General features: G+C 44.2%; 1 protein-coding gene across 4 annotated transcripts in view; it reads right to left on the bottom strand.

Moving 5' to 3' along the window:
• The window catches only part of LOC121574061 (actin-binding LIM protein 3), a 113246-nt gene that overhangs the window by 51592 nt on the left and 44584 nt on the right, over nucleotides 1–17070 (bottom strand). For all 4 annotated transcript variants that reach the window (XM_041886624.1, XM_041886625.1, XM_041886626.1 and 1 more), the window contains exon 3: nucleotides 3442–3625. In XM_041886624.1, coding sequence (XP_041742558.1) covers nucleotides 3442–3625 — 184 coding nt within the window. The remainder of the gene's footprint in view (nucleotides 1–3441; nucleotides 3626–17070) is intronic.

The following is a 17070-nucleotide window of genomic DNA, read 5'->3' as shown; positions in this document are numbered from 1 at the left end:
CTTGGCATTCTCTCAACCAGCTTCACCTGGAATGCTTTTCCAACAATCTTGAAGGAGTTCCCACATATGCTAAGCACTTGTTGGCTGCTTTTCCTTCACTCTGCTGTCCGACTCATCCCAATCCATCTCAATTAGGTTGAGGTTGGGGAATTGTGGAGGCCAGGTCATCTGATGCAGCACTCCATCACTCTCCTTCTTGGTCAAATAACCCTTACACAGCATGGAGGTGTGTTGGGTCATTGTCCTGTTGAAAAACAAATGATAGTCCCACTAAGCCCAAAGCAGATGGGATGGCGTATCGCTGCAGAATGCTGTGGTAGCCATGCTGGTTAAGTGTGCCTTGAATTCTAAATAAAATTCTAAATAAATCACAGACAGTGTCACCAGCAAAGCACCCCCACACCATAACACCTCCTCCTCCATGCTTTATGGTGGGAACTACACATGCAGAGATCATCCGTTCACCCACACCGCGTCTCACAAAGACACAGCGGTTTGAACCAAAAATCTTCAATTTGGATCATGAAGGCCTGATTCACACAGTCCTCTCTGAACAGTTGATGTTGAGATGTGTCTGTGACTTGAACTCTGTGAAGCATTTATTTGGGCTGCAATTTCTGAGGCTGGTAACTCTAATGAACTTATCCTCTGCAGCAGAGGTAACTCTGGGTCTTCCATTCCTGTGGTGGTCCACATGAGAGCCAGTTTCATCGTAGCGCTCGATGGTTTTTGCGACTGCACTTCTTATCAAGTTCTTGAAATGTTCTGTATTGACTGACCTTCATGTCTTAAAGTAATGATGGACTGTCTTTCTCTTTGCTTATTTGAGCTGTTCTTGCCATAATATGGACTTGGTCTTTTACCAAATAGGGCTATCTTCTGTATACCCCCCCACCTTGTCACAACACAACTGTTTGGCTCAAACGCATTAATTAGAAAATAAATTCCACAAATTAACTTTTAAGAAGGCACACCTGTTAATTGAAATGCATTCCAGGTGACTACCTCATGAAGCTGGTTGAGAGAATTCCAAGAGTGTGCAAAGCTGTCATCAAGGCAAAGGGTAGCTATTTGAAGAATCTCAAATATAAAATATATTTTTATTTGTTTAACACTTTTTTTGGTTACTATATGATTCCATATGTGTTATTTCATAGTTTTGATGTCTTCACTATTATTCTACGATGTAACATTTTTGACTGGTACTGTATGTCAATGTAATAGGTTGTGACACAACTAGCCTATTTAAACAATATAATTATGTAGAAGACCTGCAAAGAAAAGCGCCAAGACAAATGATTCTTAACAAAAAAAGAGATAAGACACATGGAGATACTAAAGCAGACAGGATGGGTATTTAGGGCTACCATTCAAAAGGCAAATCACAACCTCTGCTCTGCATTCATTATACACACACACACATACGCACCACACATCTCTTTGGTGTGGTGTGTGCTGACAGGGTGGCCCTGTGGGCTTCAGCGGTAACATCCAGTGACAGGGAGGCTCACAGAGAAGTCCACTCTCCCTGGAGTCAGGATGGGCAATTGGACAGATCCTGTATCCAGCTACATGGCAGCCAGGCATGCAGGGGAATATGCGTCACATCCGCTTGGCCACAGCAGTTAAACTGGGCCAGCAGAGGTGATCTTCATGCTGCACACTGAAACAAACATACTGCCTGCGTCCCAAATGGCACCCTATCCCCTAGATAGTGCACTACTTGTGACTAGGGCCCATTTGGGACGCAGACGCTGTTTCAAACGTGCTGAGGACGATGCAGTGTGCTATGAACAACAGATAATATTGTTAAATGTACTTGTGTAAACAACGCATCCTACCCCTGGATATTGAGGTTTGGGAGAAGTGGGGATGATCTGTGGTTGATGATGAGTGTTTTACGTGTGGTGACTGCTGACTGCATGAGCGGAATGCCAGCTCTGCTCCCACCACCGAAAGCTAAGAGTCAGCATCTCTAGCAGGACAGGCAGCGCTATTAGGACAATTTTTGGTAAAGATTCATCACCCTTAAACATGGACTACTCAGTACCATCATTCAATATAATTTACTGCTTCACTAGACAACTGATGGTGGTATATTCCCTATCACTTTGCATATCACTGGCAAGCGTCTGCCAAAATTACATCTCATAACACCATACAGTGTGTCAGGTCAGTAATAACATTGAACTACAACTTGCAAACAGTGTTAAACACATGAATTAACATACACATCTGTGCACCATGGGACATACACGCACAGCCATGTTAGCAGTAGTGCTATCAGCCTATCAAGGCCCTAGGTGGGGAGGTTACTGTGGGTCAGACTCTAAACCCACCCCAGCCCTGGTGCCACCTGCTACGGCCACCTGCCACCGTGCGTGACCCCCTGCCTGCCCAGACCACCTGGGCATTCCACAGTACAACACAGCATGCCACCAACACCAACCAACCAGACCCAGGTCTGCCATGGCCCGCCACACAGAGAGTATAAAACACAGAGAGACGCGACAGTTGAGAGTGTGGGTGTCTGAACAATAACAAAACAAATAGCGTGGGAGAATAAAATGGCTTAGAGGGAACAAGTCAGGTCATCTGGCAGGAAAATTCCCTTCAAGGAATTATAGAAAATGCCAGCAGAGCAAGGGTAGTAGGTGAACTTGTTGCTGTAGGGTATGTGTGTGTGGGGGTTGTGCATGTGGTTTTGCTTGTATGTGGTCATTTGTGTTGTACATACTGGGCACATATTTCTACTACAGTATGCCTGTAAGGCCTCTCTCTCGGGCCCGTGCTGCTGCAGTGTGTGTTTGGCCTCACTAACCCCCTCCCACTACAATATATCTCTAGTCATCTCAACCAGCAGCCCAATATAGAAGAAACCACAAACTCTTCAAAAACCCTCCAAAGACTCTGAAACAGTGACAGTGAACCACACAATCAGAGAGAGGGCTTTTGACATTGTAATAACCCTGAGGTCTTAGAATCCCAGCATGACAAGCAGAAACAAGAGGCTGCATGTCCCTTTCTCTCCTCACAAGATAACGTCCCTCCTCACTGAATTGTTCCCTGTCTTGGAAGATATGATGAAACATCTGATCATTCCATCTGATCATTCCATCAGATCATTTCCTTGTATTCTGATTATGCTGAAATCTCTTCTTTATCAATTTAATTCAGGACTGATTAAATGCCAGCATCCCCAACAAAACAAATTATTCACTACTTGTTTCCTCCACTCATTGTCTCCATGGTAAACTCACTAATTTAAATCAAACATTATACAACCCAACGTTGTCCTACGATGTGGAGGGCCAGTGATGATCAATGTGGTGGATATACTGTATATGTATATATATATATATATATATATATATATATATATATATATATATATATATATATATGTGTGGGTGTGTTTGTGTGTGCCCCCACAGTACCTACCTGCACATGCTGCAGACGAAACACTTGGGGTGGTAGGTGCGCCCCAGCGCTGAGACCACCTCCCCTGTGATGAAGTCTCCACAGCTGTCACACTTGGTGCCATAGAGGCGCTGGTAGTCCTCTGTACAGATGTACTCTCCTCCCTTCTGGAAGAAGCCTGAATGAGCCAGGTCACAGCCACACACTAGAGACACACAGAGACACAGAAGTGAGATGTTAGCAAAGAAAAAAATGGTTAAAAGATTGATCAGGCTGTATATACACAATAGAGGAAAAAGGAGGATCAAACATGACATTTAATCGGTAATCAAAAGCATGGTAAACACTCTAAGTAGAAATCCCCAACAGTACAGAGCAAACTTGGCTATTCGCCTCCATTGCAAATAGCATGAACACACAACATGTTTGTACAAGCAGTATGTCCTCATGCAGTTAAAAAGAAATTGTACACGAGAGGCTGTGCTAAACAACTTTTTCTACAACGGGTTGGTCAAAACAAGCATTGTGTTTGTTTGAGATGCGTTTTAAGCCATTCTGAAAAACCTATTTAGCACGGGTAGGCATATGACACAAAAATTGGCATCTTGTTTTCTCTATTCTATCTGAATTGTGATTTAATGAACACACTAAGAACCATAAAGATCCATCGGAGCGAGACATGACGAAACCGACATGGTTGCAAAAAGATATCAGCAAGCTCCCGCAAGACGCCCCGGCCTTCTACCTGCATCCCAAGTGGTAGACAGCCAACAGCCAGTCGGAGTTAACACACTGGGATCGCTGCTGGCCCGACTAAGCAAGGTTTGTTGTGCAAATAAGTTAGCCAGGTCACCCGTGACAGAAGTTAGTATTCGACGTCCATCCACGTCTCAGGACGTCGGAAGATTACATGGAAACCGGCCACTAGGGGCAACAGTGAGCGCTGTTACCTTCAAGTAGGTTGTCGGTTTTGCTTGGGGTTTTGTGGACGGGGATGGGCGTAAGCATCTGCCTCTTATTGCAAAAGTTGCAAGTTCAAATCCTTAACCTTAACCTTAACAATTTGGAGTTAATGCCTAAACTTAACCTTAAACAACTTCGAAATTTGACGTTTGAGAAACATGGATGAATGTCTAATTCTGAAGTGAGGCTGTGACAGCTGGTAGAATAAGTAGCCTACATATTTTGATATTAGAGCTAAGACACTATATTAGGCTTCTCAAATCTTGGTGAGTGGATGATTGAAATAACCAAGTTACTTATCTTTCTCTCTCTTTCTCTCCCTCTCTCTCTAGGAGGTCGGCAAACAAAAAGCGCAGAGCGGCGAGCTCCCTGAAGAGCTACTGGACCCCTTACCTGGACCGCAGGAAAAGATGGAGCAACATCCTGACAGGGTCCGACTCCAAGAACCACCCGTCAGTTCCAGCTAAACGGCAGTCTGCTGACGAGGCCCCATTAGATGCATGATACTTCAAAGGCTGCTCAATGAACGGCAACATGCACATTAACGTTTACAATAAGTAGTGGATGATTGAAATAAACAAATCGTGTCAGTGTTATGATTACAATAATTCCTCTTTCTGTAAAATGGTCTGGCAGTAGGATACAAGTGTATAGTGTATTTCTGCTTGATGAGCATGATGATGCGCTAACTTCAGCACCACGGACAGCGCTATCGCTGTCAGCAGCACTAGCAGTGCCTGCCCATAGAAACGACGCCAACCGAATGAACGACCAGCCGGCTTGGCTAGCAACCATAGATTTGTGTTGGGACTATATTTTTGTGGAGGGATGAAATAGTAGCCTATGAATACATTTATCAAAATAACGTTTTTTATTTAATTGGAAACCCGTTGTAGAAAAGCAATTGTACACAAGCGGGCGTGCTAAATGACTTGTTTTAGCACGGCTGTGCTGCGGTTGTAGGTACACGTGTGTGTGTATGTGTGTCAGTACAGTATGTTAGCCTGGCCTGCATGACCCCTGACCCTAGATAAGCTACAAAGTTAAATACTATAATCCATCCATGAGGATTTTAAAAAAGTGGACATAATAATAATAATCATACTATATAATCACATTAACCCAAATGTCGACATTGAGTAAATGCTCTGTAAATGACCATTGATATGGCTCTTGCTGTAACTCAAACTTCAGTGTGCATGTTAAAGAAATAGGCTTCAATTAGCTAAATGGCTTTAGATCTAGCTGAGAGTGACAGTACCCGAGCCAAAGTGTTTAGAAGCCTAGCTGGGTAGAAAGAGCCCCAGTAAATCATCAGGCTCTATTGACTCACAAAAGATGCAGCCACTGACAGAGAATAAGGATTATGAGACAGGGACAAAGAGACAGAGATACTATCTCTCTAAGCATACATAGGATAGCCAACTGTCAGCCAATATGATTTCAAATTGAGAATGATGGGTAAATGATGCCTTACACACTTATTGCTGAATGAACCAACTAGCACTCACAGGCTCACATCAGAATTAGAAGTTCATCCATGTTCTCAAACGTCAAATTTTGAAGTTTGTTGCTAACGTCAAATTTCAAAGTGTTTAAGGTTAAGTTTAGGCATTACCTCCGAAATCTTAAGGTTAGGTATTAACTCAGAATGGTTAAGGTAAGTGTTAAGGTTTGGGATAGGCTTAAAACCAAAATCTCAAAAACTATTTTCTATCGCTGGATTTAAACTTGCAACCTTTGGAATCAGAGGCAGATGCTTATGCCCATCCGCAACTTCCTAGCAAAACTAAAACCTACTTGAAGGCAACAGCGCTCACGGTTGCCCCTAGTGGCCAGTTTCCACATCATCTCCCAATGTCCTTAGACATGGATGGATGTCGAATACTGACTTGTATCACAGGTGACCTGGATGGAATGAACAGCATGAGAATTTGAATAAAGCAATCCAAAGAGATAGATAACTTATCCTATCTAGCAGTTTTGCTAATTTCATAAATAGTCCACAAGTGATATAGAGTGAGTGTTACCCCCCCCGCTCCTGCCCCTCAGGAGGAGTGAACCATGATCCTGTGCACTGCGTCTCCAATAACACCGGCTGGCTACAAAACGCTGCAGCATAGACAAGACACATACGTCCCCTTGGGGCACCTAGCCACACATGCTGCCAGCCAGGGAGACAGCCTCTCTCTTAGGGCGGCCCTGCCTCTCTCTGCTACAGCACCACGCTGTGTGTGTGTGTGTGAGTGTGTGTGTCATGGGTCCCACTTCTGTCATGGGTACCTTTGAATGAAGCAAATAAGACACCAAATATAGCACACCAACCATGAAAACAAATGTTTTAAGGGTATAAATTATTCAGTTAAACCTAAAGAAAGGGATGCATGAGCTAAAACATTACATATTTTGCAGGACTGAGATTCACAATCACAGGATCCACTGTTCCCATCACCTATTCCCCTCATTGAAGACATCTAGACAATAGAAAACACAGGCATACAGTCTCCTACATCATCTGTAGAGCATCGGAAGTACTACAGTTAGTTACACTATTCCTCTATTGTGACACACTGCTCCTCTTTGTCTCACTGACCCACATGGCGTTCTCTTTCAACAGCAGAGCCCGAGCCCATGCTAGCTAGCCAGCCAGCGAGACAAATCACTGCCTACCACAGCCCATTCACTGCCAGAGAAAAAGCTTTTGAAAGGCTAGCGGTGACATCTGCACGCCTTACAGTTTACCCTCTCTATCTGGCCCAATGAATAATTCAGCTAGTCCATAAATAAAGACTGGTTCATGAGGAATCAGCGGCCCACCACACCACACCACACCACGCTGCTCCACACTTACTGCTACCACTACAGTCTCTACAAACTGATGCCAGATCAGCCAGGACCGGATGGGGGGGATTGGGAAGCAGGGCGGGGGGGTTGATTATGTATTTATCAACAGCCAACAGACATAATTAAAATTCTATTCCCCCCTCCTCTCCTCCCCTCCCCTCCCATCCCCTGGTAATCGCATGGCACGCAATTAGGCTTTATCGCCTCCTCCTCAGTGGAGCGCCAGCTCTTTGTGGCGGTAGAGGCGGGCAGAGGCAGGAGGCAGGCAAGCTCGCCTAGCCTGGGCCAGATAAGGAGCGGTTGCCAGCCCTCTGCGTCCTCTGAGAGAGTGTGAGAGAGATAGGAGAGAGAGAGAGAGAGAGAGAGAGAGAGAGAGAGAGAGAGAGAGAGAGAGATAGAGAGAGATAGAGAGAGAGAGAGAGAGAGAGAGTTGTTTAGCCTGGGCTGGGATCAGAGCTCATGCCTTGCCTGGTCTTCCGCTCCACAGCCAGGAGATGGCCAGTCAACAAAGCACTGCTCACATCAGAGGAGGAATCTAGGCAGAAAGGACGGCAACTGGTTGTTTGATAGTAATAGCACCGGCGGAAACCAGAAATGATGCCAGGGTACCAATTTGAACTAAGAGCTAGCATGCAGATTTATGTCTAGGAAAGAGATGGCCAAGTTGGCTTGGCCTCCTGTTATGTGGATTGGGCATCTGTATGCATACACACACAGAGCAAAGCAAACACAACCACATTATGGGTTGATTACACATGTAGCAAACATCTAAAAGATGCCAACCCTGAAATGACAGTGAGTAAATCTGTCTGTGTGTGTGCACGTGTGTGTTTGAGCATATGGGTGCTAGGAGTGTGTGTGTTTCAGTCCATATGCACCATTTCTCTCTGTTTAAAGCTGTGTGTGCAACATTAAATGTGTTTCATGGCTCTGGCTCACTCTGATTGGCTCTCATAATTGGTTAATAAAACACCCATAAGATGGGTACTCTACAGCCTAAGGCATTACATCACCAACAGATAACAGATAGCTGAGAGGGGGAATCTAATGCTGATCTAGGAGCAGTCATTTAAATGGTATAGGCGCTGCTTCCTGACTACTGTAGATCGAGACATGAGCGTGTTACCATGCTAGAGGCCTGCAGGTACAGAGCAGGTACAAACTACTAATCAATAGAGTTTCATTAGGGACATTGTGAAAACACTCACTCAGAATGATTAACACAATACCCCAGGGAATGGAGGGAATGGAAAGAGAAGAGAGAGAGAGAGAGAGAGAGAGAGAGAGAGAGAGAGAGAGAGAGAGAGAGAGAGAGAGAGATCCAGGGCTCTAAGTATATATTGGGGTTGACAATGAAGAGACTGTAATTGAGTGGTATCAAGAGGAGCTGTGGTGTTCTGGCAGGCCTGGGATCAGTACAGGTCTACAGGCATAGAAAGGTATCACTATGCCTTCTCCTCTTTATCTCTCCTCTCTATCTATCTGCATTATACCTCTCCTTTCGCCGCCCGGCCATGACTGAAATGACCTTTCCCCATTCAAGTGTAACAAATGCCAATGGGTGCGTGAGTGCTATGCCGCCCGCCACGGCTAATTTAGTCCCCACCGAGACCGTTCAAAAAGCGTCGACCGTGCCTCCGCTCCCTCCGCTCCCTCCGCTCCCTCCGCTCCCTCCGCTCCCCGACGCCTTTGGGCCCGTCAGATGATCCCTTTGATGTGTGTTTGACTCAGGATGCAGTACGCATGTGTGGGGGACCAAACCAGTCAGCACTGTCTGCTGGGTCACAGTGGAAGAGGCAGGGAGGGAGGGAGACCTTGCGGGGTAGTACTTTTATGTACGGGAAATTATATTGCCGACAGGGGCGGCCTGTTCAATAGGGCGATATGGGCGACGCACTGCCAAACGGGAAAAGGAAGGGATTTTTTTTCTAATCAATTATATCACGGCAACAGTAGTTATCAGTGTTGTAATCTATACGTCTGATCTGCCACAGTGCCACACTGCCACTAAATGTCGATTCAGGCTAAAGTCGTGCTTCAAATGGCTCCCCCCCCTTTTGGGGCGATTTCAGTCAGGTTGAAAATCGCCCAGAAGTCTCTCATAGCCTCTAATGTAAAATCTATTTTTTCAAATTTCAGAGCCTTCAATACAATCTCTATGGGTGTCTGAGGGCTTGCACTTACGCGCTTTTCATACGCAACGTAACGTAACCATGAACGTAACTGAGAAAAGAGCGGATTGTGTCTTTGAAAGAAGTTCCTTTTGTCGGCGAACAAATGAAGATAAATTGGCAACGAAACAATTAGGACCTCCCAGACCAAATTTAATAATTCAACAGGTTTCTACTAAAGGCGGAAAGTCCTACACCCGAGGATTTTCCAAAAATTGGTACGAACGGAAAAATAACATTGCCACTCAACTTGATGAGGGATACAGGCTAGCTGTCCGCCGCCACAGCGATGAGGTTAGTGTTGATAATCACAAGTTTACTGGAGAACTGAGACCAAGTAGAGACTTTGGACAGGGTGGATATGGTATAATAAAGGCAGTTTATTCAGAGGTAAAGATATCTGGAATCGCGTGCACGGACCCGTTCGTCAAACTCTTAGGGAGCTATAAATTAAGCCCCATTACTTACCATATCAGATAAGAGAAATTGCTGCAGCTACATATATTTTACATCCTGGCCCTACATAGTTCACTATTTGCATCACTTACCAAAATATTACATGTGGTCATATATGCTTGGAAAGTGGAGATGCCATAGAACGTCAAAAAAGTAAACATTGCTGGAGACACATTGCCGTTTTGGAGAAGACATCGCGTTTGCTAGCGAAGAGATTTGTTGTGGCAAATGAACTTGGGCTGGGAATTGCCAGGAACCTCACGATAAGATATATGCATCAGCATTGCGAGTCTCATGATTCTATACGTATTGCGATTCGATACTGTGATTTTATTGCGCACCATATGTCTGTTGCAGAGGGATCAGAAAGCCATGAGAACGAGTTTTGATCAGTCATGGAAATAAAAGTGCTGAAAACAAATTGGCTCCCAATGTGAAAAGATTGAGAACAAGCTATGAAGGAACAATAATGGTGTTTTGGTGCAGGTACAGCCAACTAGCGCTAAAATATTGCGATATTGTCAATACAGTATATCGTAAAGTATCACTATGTAACTCGATTTCTTTCACCCCAATCCCTCAAATTAACGGTAAATAACTGAATTGTTTGCCCCACATTTAGCTAAGATGATTAGCTAGCCAGCTAAAATGTTTTATTTAGTTAGCAGTCGCATCTACAATAGTTTACTGTCAATAACATGTCTCCAAAATGAGGTGGTGTCTCCAATTGTGTTGACATTTTACAATTGCGATGCGCATCCATGAGTATCCACTTTCTGTAGCTCAGCTGGTAGAGCATGGCGCTTGTAACGCCAAGGTAGTGGGTTCGATCCCCGGGACCACCCATACACAAAAATGTATGCACGCATGACTGTAAGTCGCTTTGGATAAAAGCGTCTGCTAAATGGCATATTATTATTATTATTATCTGAAGAGAGCCCGAAACATTGTGTGCAGACATTTTATGCAATAAATGAAGTAGGTTGAATCTAGTAGTTCTGATCTTCTGATTGGTCCTGATGAGTTGGGCGAGGTCCCCTCCAGGCTACTGTCACTGTTGCATTGGCTCTGAGTCGGGTTCTCTGTCTTCAAATGTTCAGCCTAAGAGAGGGGATTTTTGTGTGTGTGTGTGTGTGTGTGTGTGTTTAACAGTGATGATGTGTGTGTGTGTGTGTGTGTGTGTGTGTGTGTGTGTGTGTTTAACAGTGATGATGTGTGTGTGTGTGTGTGTTTGTGTGTGTGTGTGTGTGTGTGTGTCCTCAGAGCAAGAACTCGTGAGTTGGAAGAACTGAGAGGCCTATGGCGTGGGTGTTGTCCTTGGCCACCTGCTGACAAGGCTGACAAGATAGGACCCTTTTGTCCATTGTTATTGGATAGGAACAGAACTTATAACCAGCTCCTGACCTAAATAGATCTTAGCACAACATTTTACTCAACATATCATATTCCATATTCACTATAACAAATATATTTACTACGACATTAGCAAGAACCGCCACATCCTCAGCCGGCTAATCCAGTGTGTGAAGTTTTGCGGAGTGTTTGAGTTAGCTTTGCGAGGCAAAGATGAAACTGAGGGCTCCACCAACCCTGGTAAGCCAACACTTTTGAGATCAGTCAATAAATGCTTCTGGTATTGACTTATATGCTGCCCCTGTCTTCATGTTGTTGCTGGACATATCTTTTTAAAAATGTGTGTAGGTCACCTAAATCATCAGAAAAATTGCCCCCCCTGAGAATTTTTTCAGGAGCCGCCACTGATTGCCGATGAAAAAAAAATCTATATACCAGTAAAAGAGATTATGGATGGGAAATGAAGGGCAGTACCATCATTACAAATAATGAATGCTAGATTTTCAACGAGTCAGCATAAATCTCGTTTTTCCCTCAATTTATAGCACAGTAATGGATGACTGGATAAATCAGCAGATAGAGTTGTCTGGACGGCCCTGATATCCACATACTGTTGAGTTGACCCTTCCTTAAACTAGGAGCTGTATAATCGTAGTGTAAGAGCTCAGTTCCCAGAGTGGTTCTAAACCTGTTCTAAACCCAGACTAACTCAGGTTCTAAACCGGGACTAACTCAGGTTCTAAACCTGTTCTAAACCGGGACTAACTCAGGTTCTTAACCTGTTCTAAACCCAGACTAACTCAGGCCCTGAGACTTCAAACATGAACCAACCAGATGCTACCTACCGTGCGTCACCTTATTAACAGCTGTTCACAGAGCAACACCAGCAGAGAAAGGGGAGTCCTGATGATTTATCCCTCATGAACTAGAGGCATGAATACAACACTATGGCTCCAACACCTAGGCTCCTGGAAAGCCACGGGCTGGGCTGGGCTGGGCTGTACGTGTCTAGTGTAACAGATGAACAAGCACCTTGAGATGCATATACTGCATGATCTGAATTGCAGATATCACCAGGCGAATACAACCCAAGTCTCTGTGTCACCTTGGCACAGGAAGGGAGATGGTGAAGGGACTGCCAGAGAGCTTAGAGTGTAAGAGTGGCCTTTATAATCCCGATAAGCTTCCTTCCATTTGTCAGTAAGATGCCTGACTGTCAGATGAGTTTGGGCACCGTCTGTATACTTGGTTCTCATGGGTGTGTTGACCCAACCACAGATTCATTTAGCATCTCCACAAACCCACCTCCCAACAGGTTCCCACAGAGACACAAATGGCACCCTATTACTACCTCCAAGAACATGGATATTGCCTAGCATGCAAACAGATGCATGACGTCAGATTCCCACAGTGCACTTCCCACAGCGCAGTCATAGGATGCCTTCGCATTCCCAAACAGAGAGGACGAGTAGTCACTAATCCCACCTGTCTGTGTGTGTCAATTTGGCATGCTTGGACAGGCTTTGTGTTACATAGACCACACACACACACTTCACCACGGTGGCTCCACAATCCTCTCAACCTGCCATATAGTATCATATTGTTTTCAATTTATCGTCATATTACGTACATTTTGTCTCTGTGGTCCTCTTTCCTGTGGTCAATGTTCACATTTTCCTCTCAAAGCAGAGCTTTTGTTTGCCACATATTTCATTTTGTGTCCATTTTTCAGAACATTCTTCTAGCAGTCAGATTAGGGAAAGTAGACATGGACAGACAGCAGTAGTATGTCTTAATCCCTCGTCTGGCTCTGGGCCTGCTGAGCAGTAAGCAAAGGGATTATCCTGGCCATCTATCACCAATCTGGGAGCAGCATGCCAGGCCGGCTAGGCCAGGGGTACTACAGTGCAGTGCACCAGACATGCCGGCAGCAAAAACCCCTCTCTCTCTCTCTGGCTTGGCGATAAGAAACATGGGGCAGCCAGGGGAGTTGCCATGGCAACAGGACCCCCTCTACCACCACCAAACCCTATCTCTGTTTCTATTATTCTCTCTCTCTCTCTCTCGCTCAGACGACTATCCTTGCAACCAGGATTAGTCTCCACCAATCACCAACTCTGAATGCCGCACACGTTACACACCGATCAAAAGCGACCGTCGGAGTCCAAACGTAGCCAGAGACAGTGGCACTGTGTCGTATTATGGTCAGCTGTTTGAGAGATGGTCAGAGCACTCCCCCTCCTCCATCACCCCCTGGCTGGGACTGACCAAGACTGACCCAGCAGGACAGAGGGCACATCCTGGGGGCCCTGCAGAGGGCTGAGGGTTGGGGCAGAGAGTCAAGACGTCTCTGACCTCTGACCTGTCAGTGCATTACACTCCATGTTAAGTTGCTCTCTGTCTGTCTCACATTCCCCCCTCAGCCCTCACCTCTAACATTCCAGCCAACAGTCTAGTATGAGGGCAGACAGACAGTAAATACCTGTCCACATTACCATTTTATAACCGTGTTAAGGGTTCAAACTTGGTTCTGAACGGTCTAACCCTGCTAGTTAAAACAATCTGGACTGATATAACCTAACCCAGTGTCTACATTCAGTCTGTTCGTAATCACATGTGAGCTGTGAGCCAACCAAATGGCTCGTTAAGCGGTTTGGTGATTTCGATTGGCCAAGACACGGGCTTGGAGCTGATCCACGTCAGCGTAGGTAGAGACTCAGCACCCTGATTACCTGTGTGACCTTCATAATCCACCCATGAATCTTCATGGCTAACGGAGCCTGCCACTGTAAACAAGCACTGACACACTCAGTCTCCCTTCCAATCATTCACTTCTATTCAAATAGGCCTAACTACGTCATTATATCACCCAAACATTGTTTCATCTAGGAATGCAACATAGCAGTGATATTGAGGGGTTATAAATTAACAACCATGGCATACACGTACTGTATACTCAATAGTACGCAAGCTGCATAATTTTTTGAACAACTGCAGGGTAGGTTCCCTCAATTTCAATTATTTTTTCTTAGCGTGAACAGAGACCAAACACATTGACAAACAGTCCACATCCTCCCGGCAGCTCCAGATACAGCCCAATCTGATGATCCAGGCAGGCAGGGGGGAGAGAAACAGGAGAACAGAAACATGTCGCAACGATTTAAAGGAAAGGTTTCTACAGAGTATGTACAACTGTGTTCTACTCCACAGGAGCAAGTCTAGTCATACAGAGGGGGAAAGAGGGAAATAGATGAGAGGAGAGGGGAGAGGAGGCAGGGTAAAGGGCTGTATAGGTCATAAGCCAGGCCGTCATTAGTAGGGGGGATATTGCTACTCCCAGGGAAGTGGACACTGTAACCCTGAGTCTTCCCTCTCCTCTTCTGAGGTGGAGTGTACAACTAGATCCTCAATAACAATTATGCTGTAATTGCAACTCCACCACAGTATGCTCTTCATTTTTAGAATCATCAGGCATGTATTCCTCATTTGCTTTAACATCGGGTTGGTCCTATATAGCTAATGCTTGATTCTGTACATGATAACTGCCGCTGCTATTCAGAGAGTGCTCCTAAAACAATGATTGGGGAAATTATGGAATTAGTGTGGGAGAGAAAGGGGGAGAGACTGAAAAAGAGAGAGAAAAATAAATGGAGAGGTAGAAGAGAGAGAAAGAAATAGAGAGAGGAAGCGAGAAAAAGAGAAGAGATAGTGAAAAAGGGTTCATATCTGCTCCCCAGGGGCCTGTAGTCATTGTTGGAAGGGGAAAGCCAGTGGGATGTAGGCTATAAAGTGGCAGCAGCAGCAGCAGTCCTGCCATCCTGGCAAAGACAGAGAGAGACAAAGACGATAATGATCCCATCTTCCATGTTTACGGTTGGCAAAGTGAATAGAGAGATGGAGAGAGATGTCCTACAACATGTTGTTTGGCTCATCTCATCCAGGCAGCTACAGTATATCTGGAGACACAGACAGACAGACAGACAGACACACAGTCAGTCAGTCGAAAAACAAACACACACAAATCTCTCTCCATGGCTTTCTGTAGAAAGTTGTCAGAGATACAAGATTATAGTAGCCCAGTTTTTAGAGGAGGGTGATTCCAAGAAACTGAAATTAGCTATTTTAGGCTTATTTTAGACCTATACATGCCTCCTGATAAAGTGAACCGTACATGATACAGACAACATCTTGGTGGTAGTATACTCCTTATAGTGGGCTCTCAAATATTGAGTATGCCTAGATTCTGAAATACACATTTTCACATTAATTTATTCAACATTACGAATATTAATATAAATATCTCAAAAGTACCCTTTTTGATGTAGCTTATTTTATTTTATAACAATATACTCTTCAAACACATACAATTTCCAGAGTGGGCTCTCTGGCACTTTTAATGATATGACCCATTTTATACATAGAAATTGACATTATAGGTCATTAACCAATCACAGCCCTCCTTTAGGAATGCACATTCAGCAAGTCACAAGCAGAGGGAGTTCCCTTTGAATCCATTTTCCCATTCACAGTGTTGGTGGTGCTCATAAAATGTATCATACCTTCAGAATTAGCAGAGAACCCACTCTGGAAATGTGATGTACTGTACTTGTAGAGTATATTATTCCAAACAATATGTCTTCAAATGAACAAAATCTAAAAGGGTCGTTTTGAGATATTCATATTTTATATGTTGAATACGTAAATGAATGTGAAGTATTTTATTTCAGAATCAAGACATACTTCATATTTGTGACTTGTTTCAGGAAACGAGTCATATGTCGTGGGTCACTACTTCACAGGAGAGCCATTTGAACATAAACTTTTTTTTTAAATCAAAATGCGTTTTTGGCAGAAATGCCTTCTGGAACATGTGAACTTTCATGTGCCTTAATAACAAACGTGTATGCCATCTGTAAATACAAATACAATTGTTAAATCACGAGCCATATAGCACGCTTCTGTCTATTTGAGCTGGTCAGTATGTATAGGAAATCCTGTCTAACGCGGCTTTTTACAAAATATATCGCATAGTAGAACTGCATATGTGTTGCTCTCCACTTTCTGGAGGACCGTGTTTTGAAATCACTGGAATTAGAGTATGATAGCTAAGGAGATGGAGAAAACATCTGTCTCCGGATTACATCTTCAAACTAAGGGCAACCATGGCATCCGTGACAGGGAGAAGCGTCCAACCATGATGTATACGGGTAAGATAGTCTATCTAGCTACATTTTCAGATATTACACATTTCTAATTTTGACAGAAAGTTGTTTTCATTTCAAGTTAAAGTGTACTGTTAGCTAGCTAGCCTACGTTAGCTGGCTGGCTCGCTAGCTAACGTTACGTGTATGATCTGTGTAGTAATATTATTCGTATCTCAGAGCCATTTGCTTTGCTAGCTAACATTGAACCTGGTTGGTTAGCTACCTGCAGATTCATGCAGGGTAGTAACGTCATGAGTTGGGATTATGGTTCATTGTTTAGCTAGCTAGCTAGCTACATGTCTTAACAAAAGACTCCACTATGCAAGTAACCATTTCAATAGAATGTTTATGATGTCAATGTGACAACTGTTGATAGTCGTAGCTGGTAAATTCGCTCTGGCTATCTACTCCGATTTCAGAGCACTCTCATCTGAGTGTGCCAGAGCGCAGAATAACTGACAGATTTACGAACACTCAACACCTGTTGAATATAGCCGGTGTCAGTAAATGTTGGCAAAAAAGTTTAATTAAATTGTTGCCAGCAGCACAGTTGCAGTCACCAATTCTCTGGATAACATAAAAACAGCCTAACCAGCTCTGCTAGGGCGAGTAAAATGGTCAGTGAGCTGTTGTGTCTGGAAGTAGCTAGCAAGCTAGCC

The sequence above is a fragment of the Coregonus clupeaformis genome, chromosome 9 (assembly GCF_020615455.1).
Source record: "Coregonus clupeaformis isolate EN_2021a chromosome 9, ASM2061545v1, whole genome shotgun sequence".
In the NCBI taxonomy this organism is placed as follows: Eukaryota; Metazoa; Chordata; class Actinopteri; order Salmoniformes; family Salmonidae; genus Coregonus; species Coregonus clupeaformis.
Note: the sequence above shows the minus strand (reverse complement) of the source record. Positions and strands in the feature narration are given on the sequence as shown.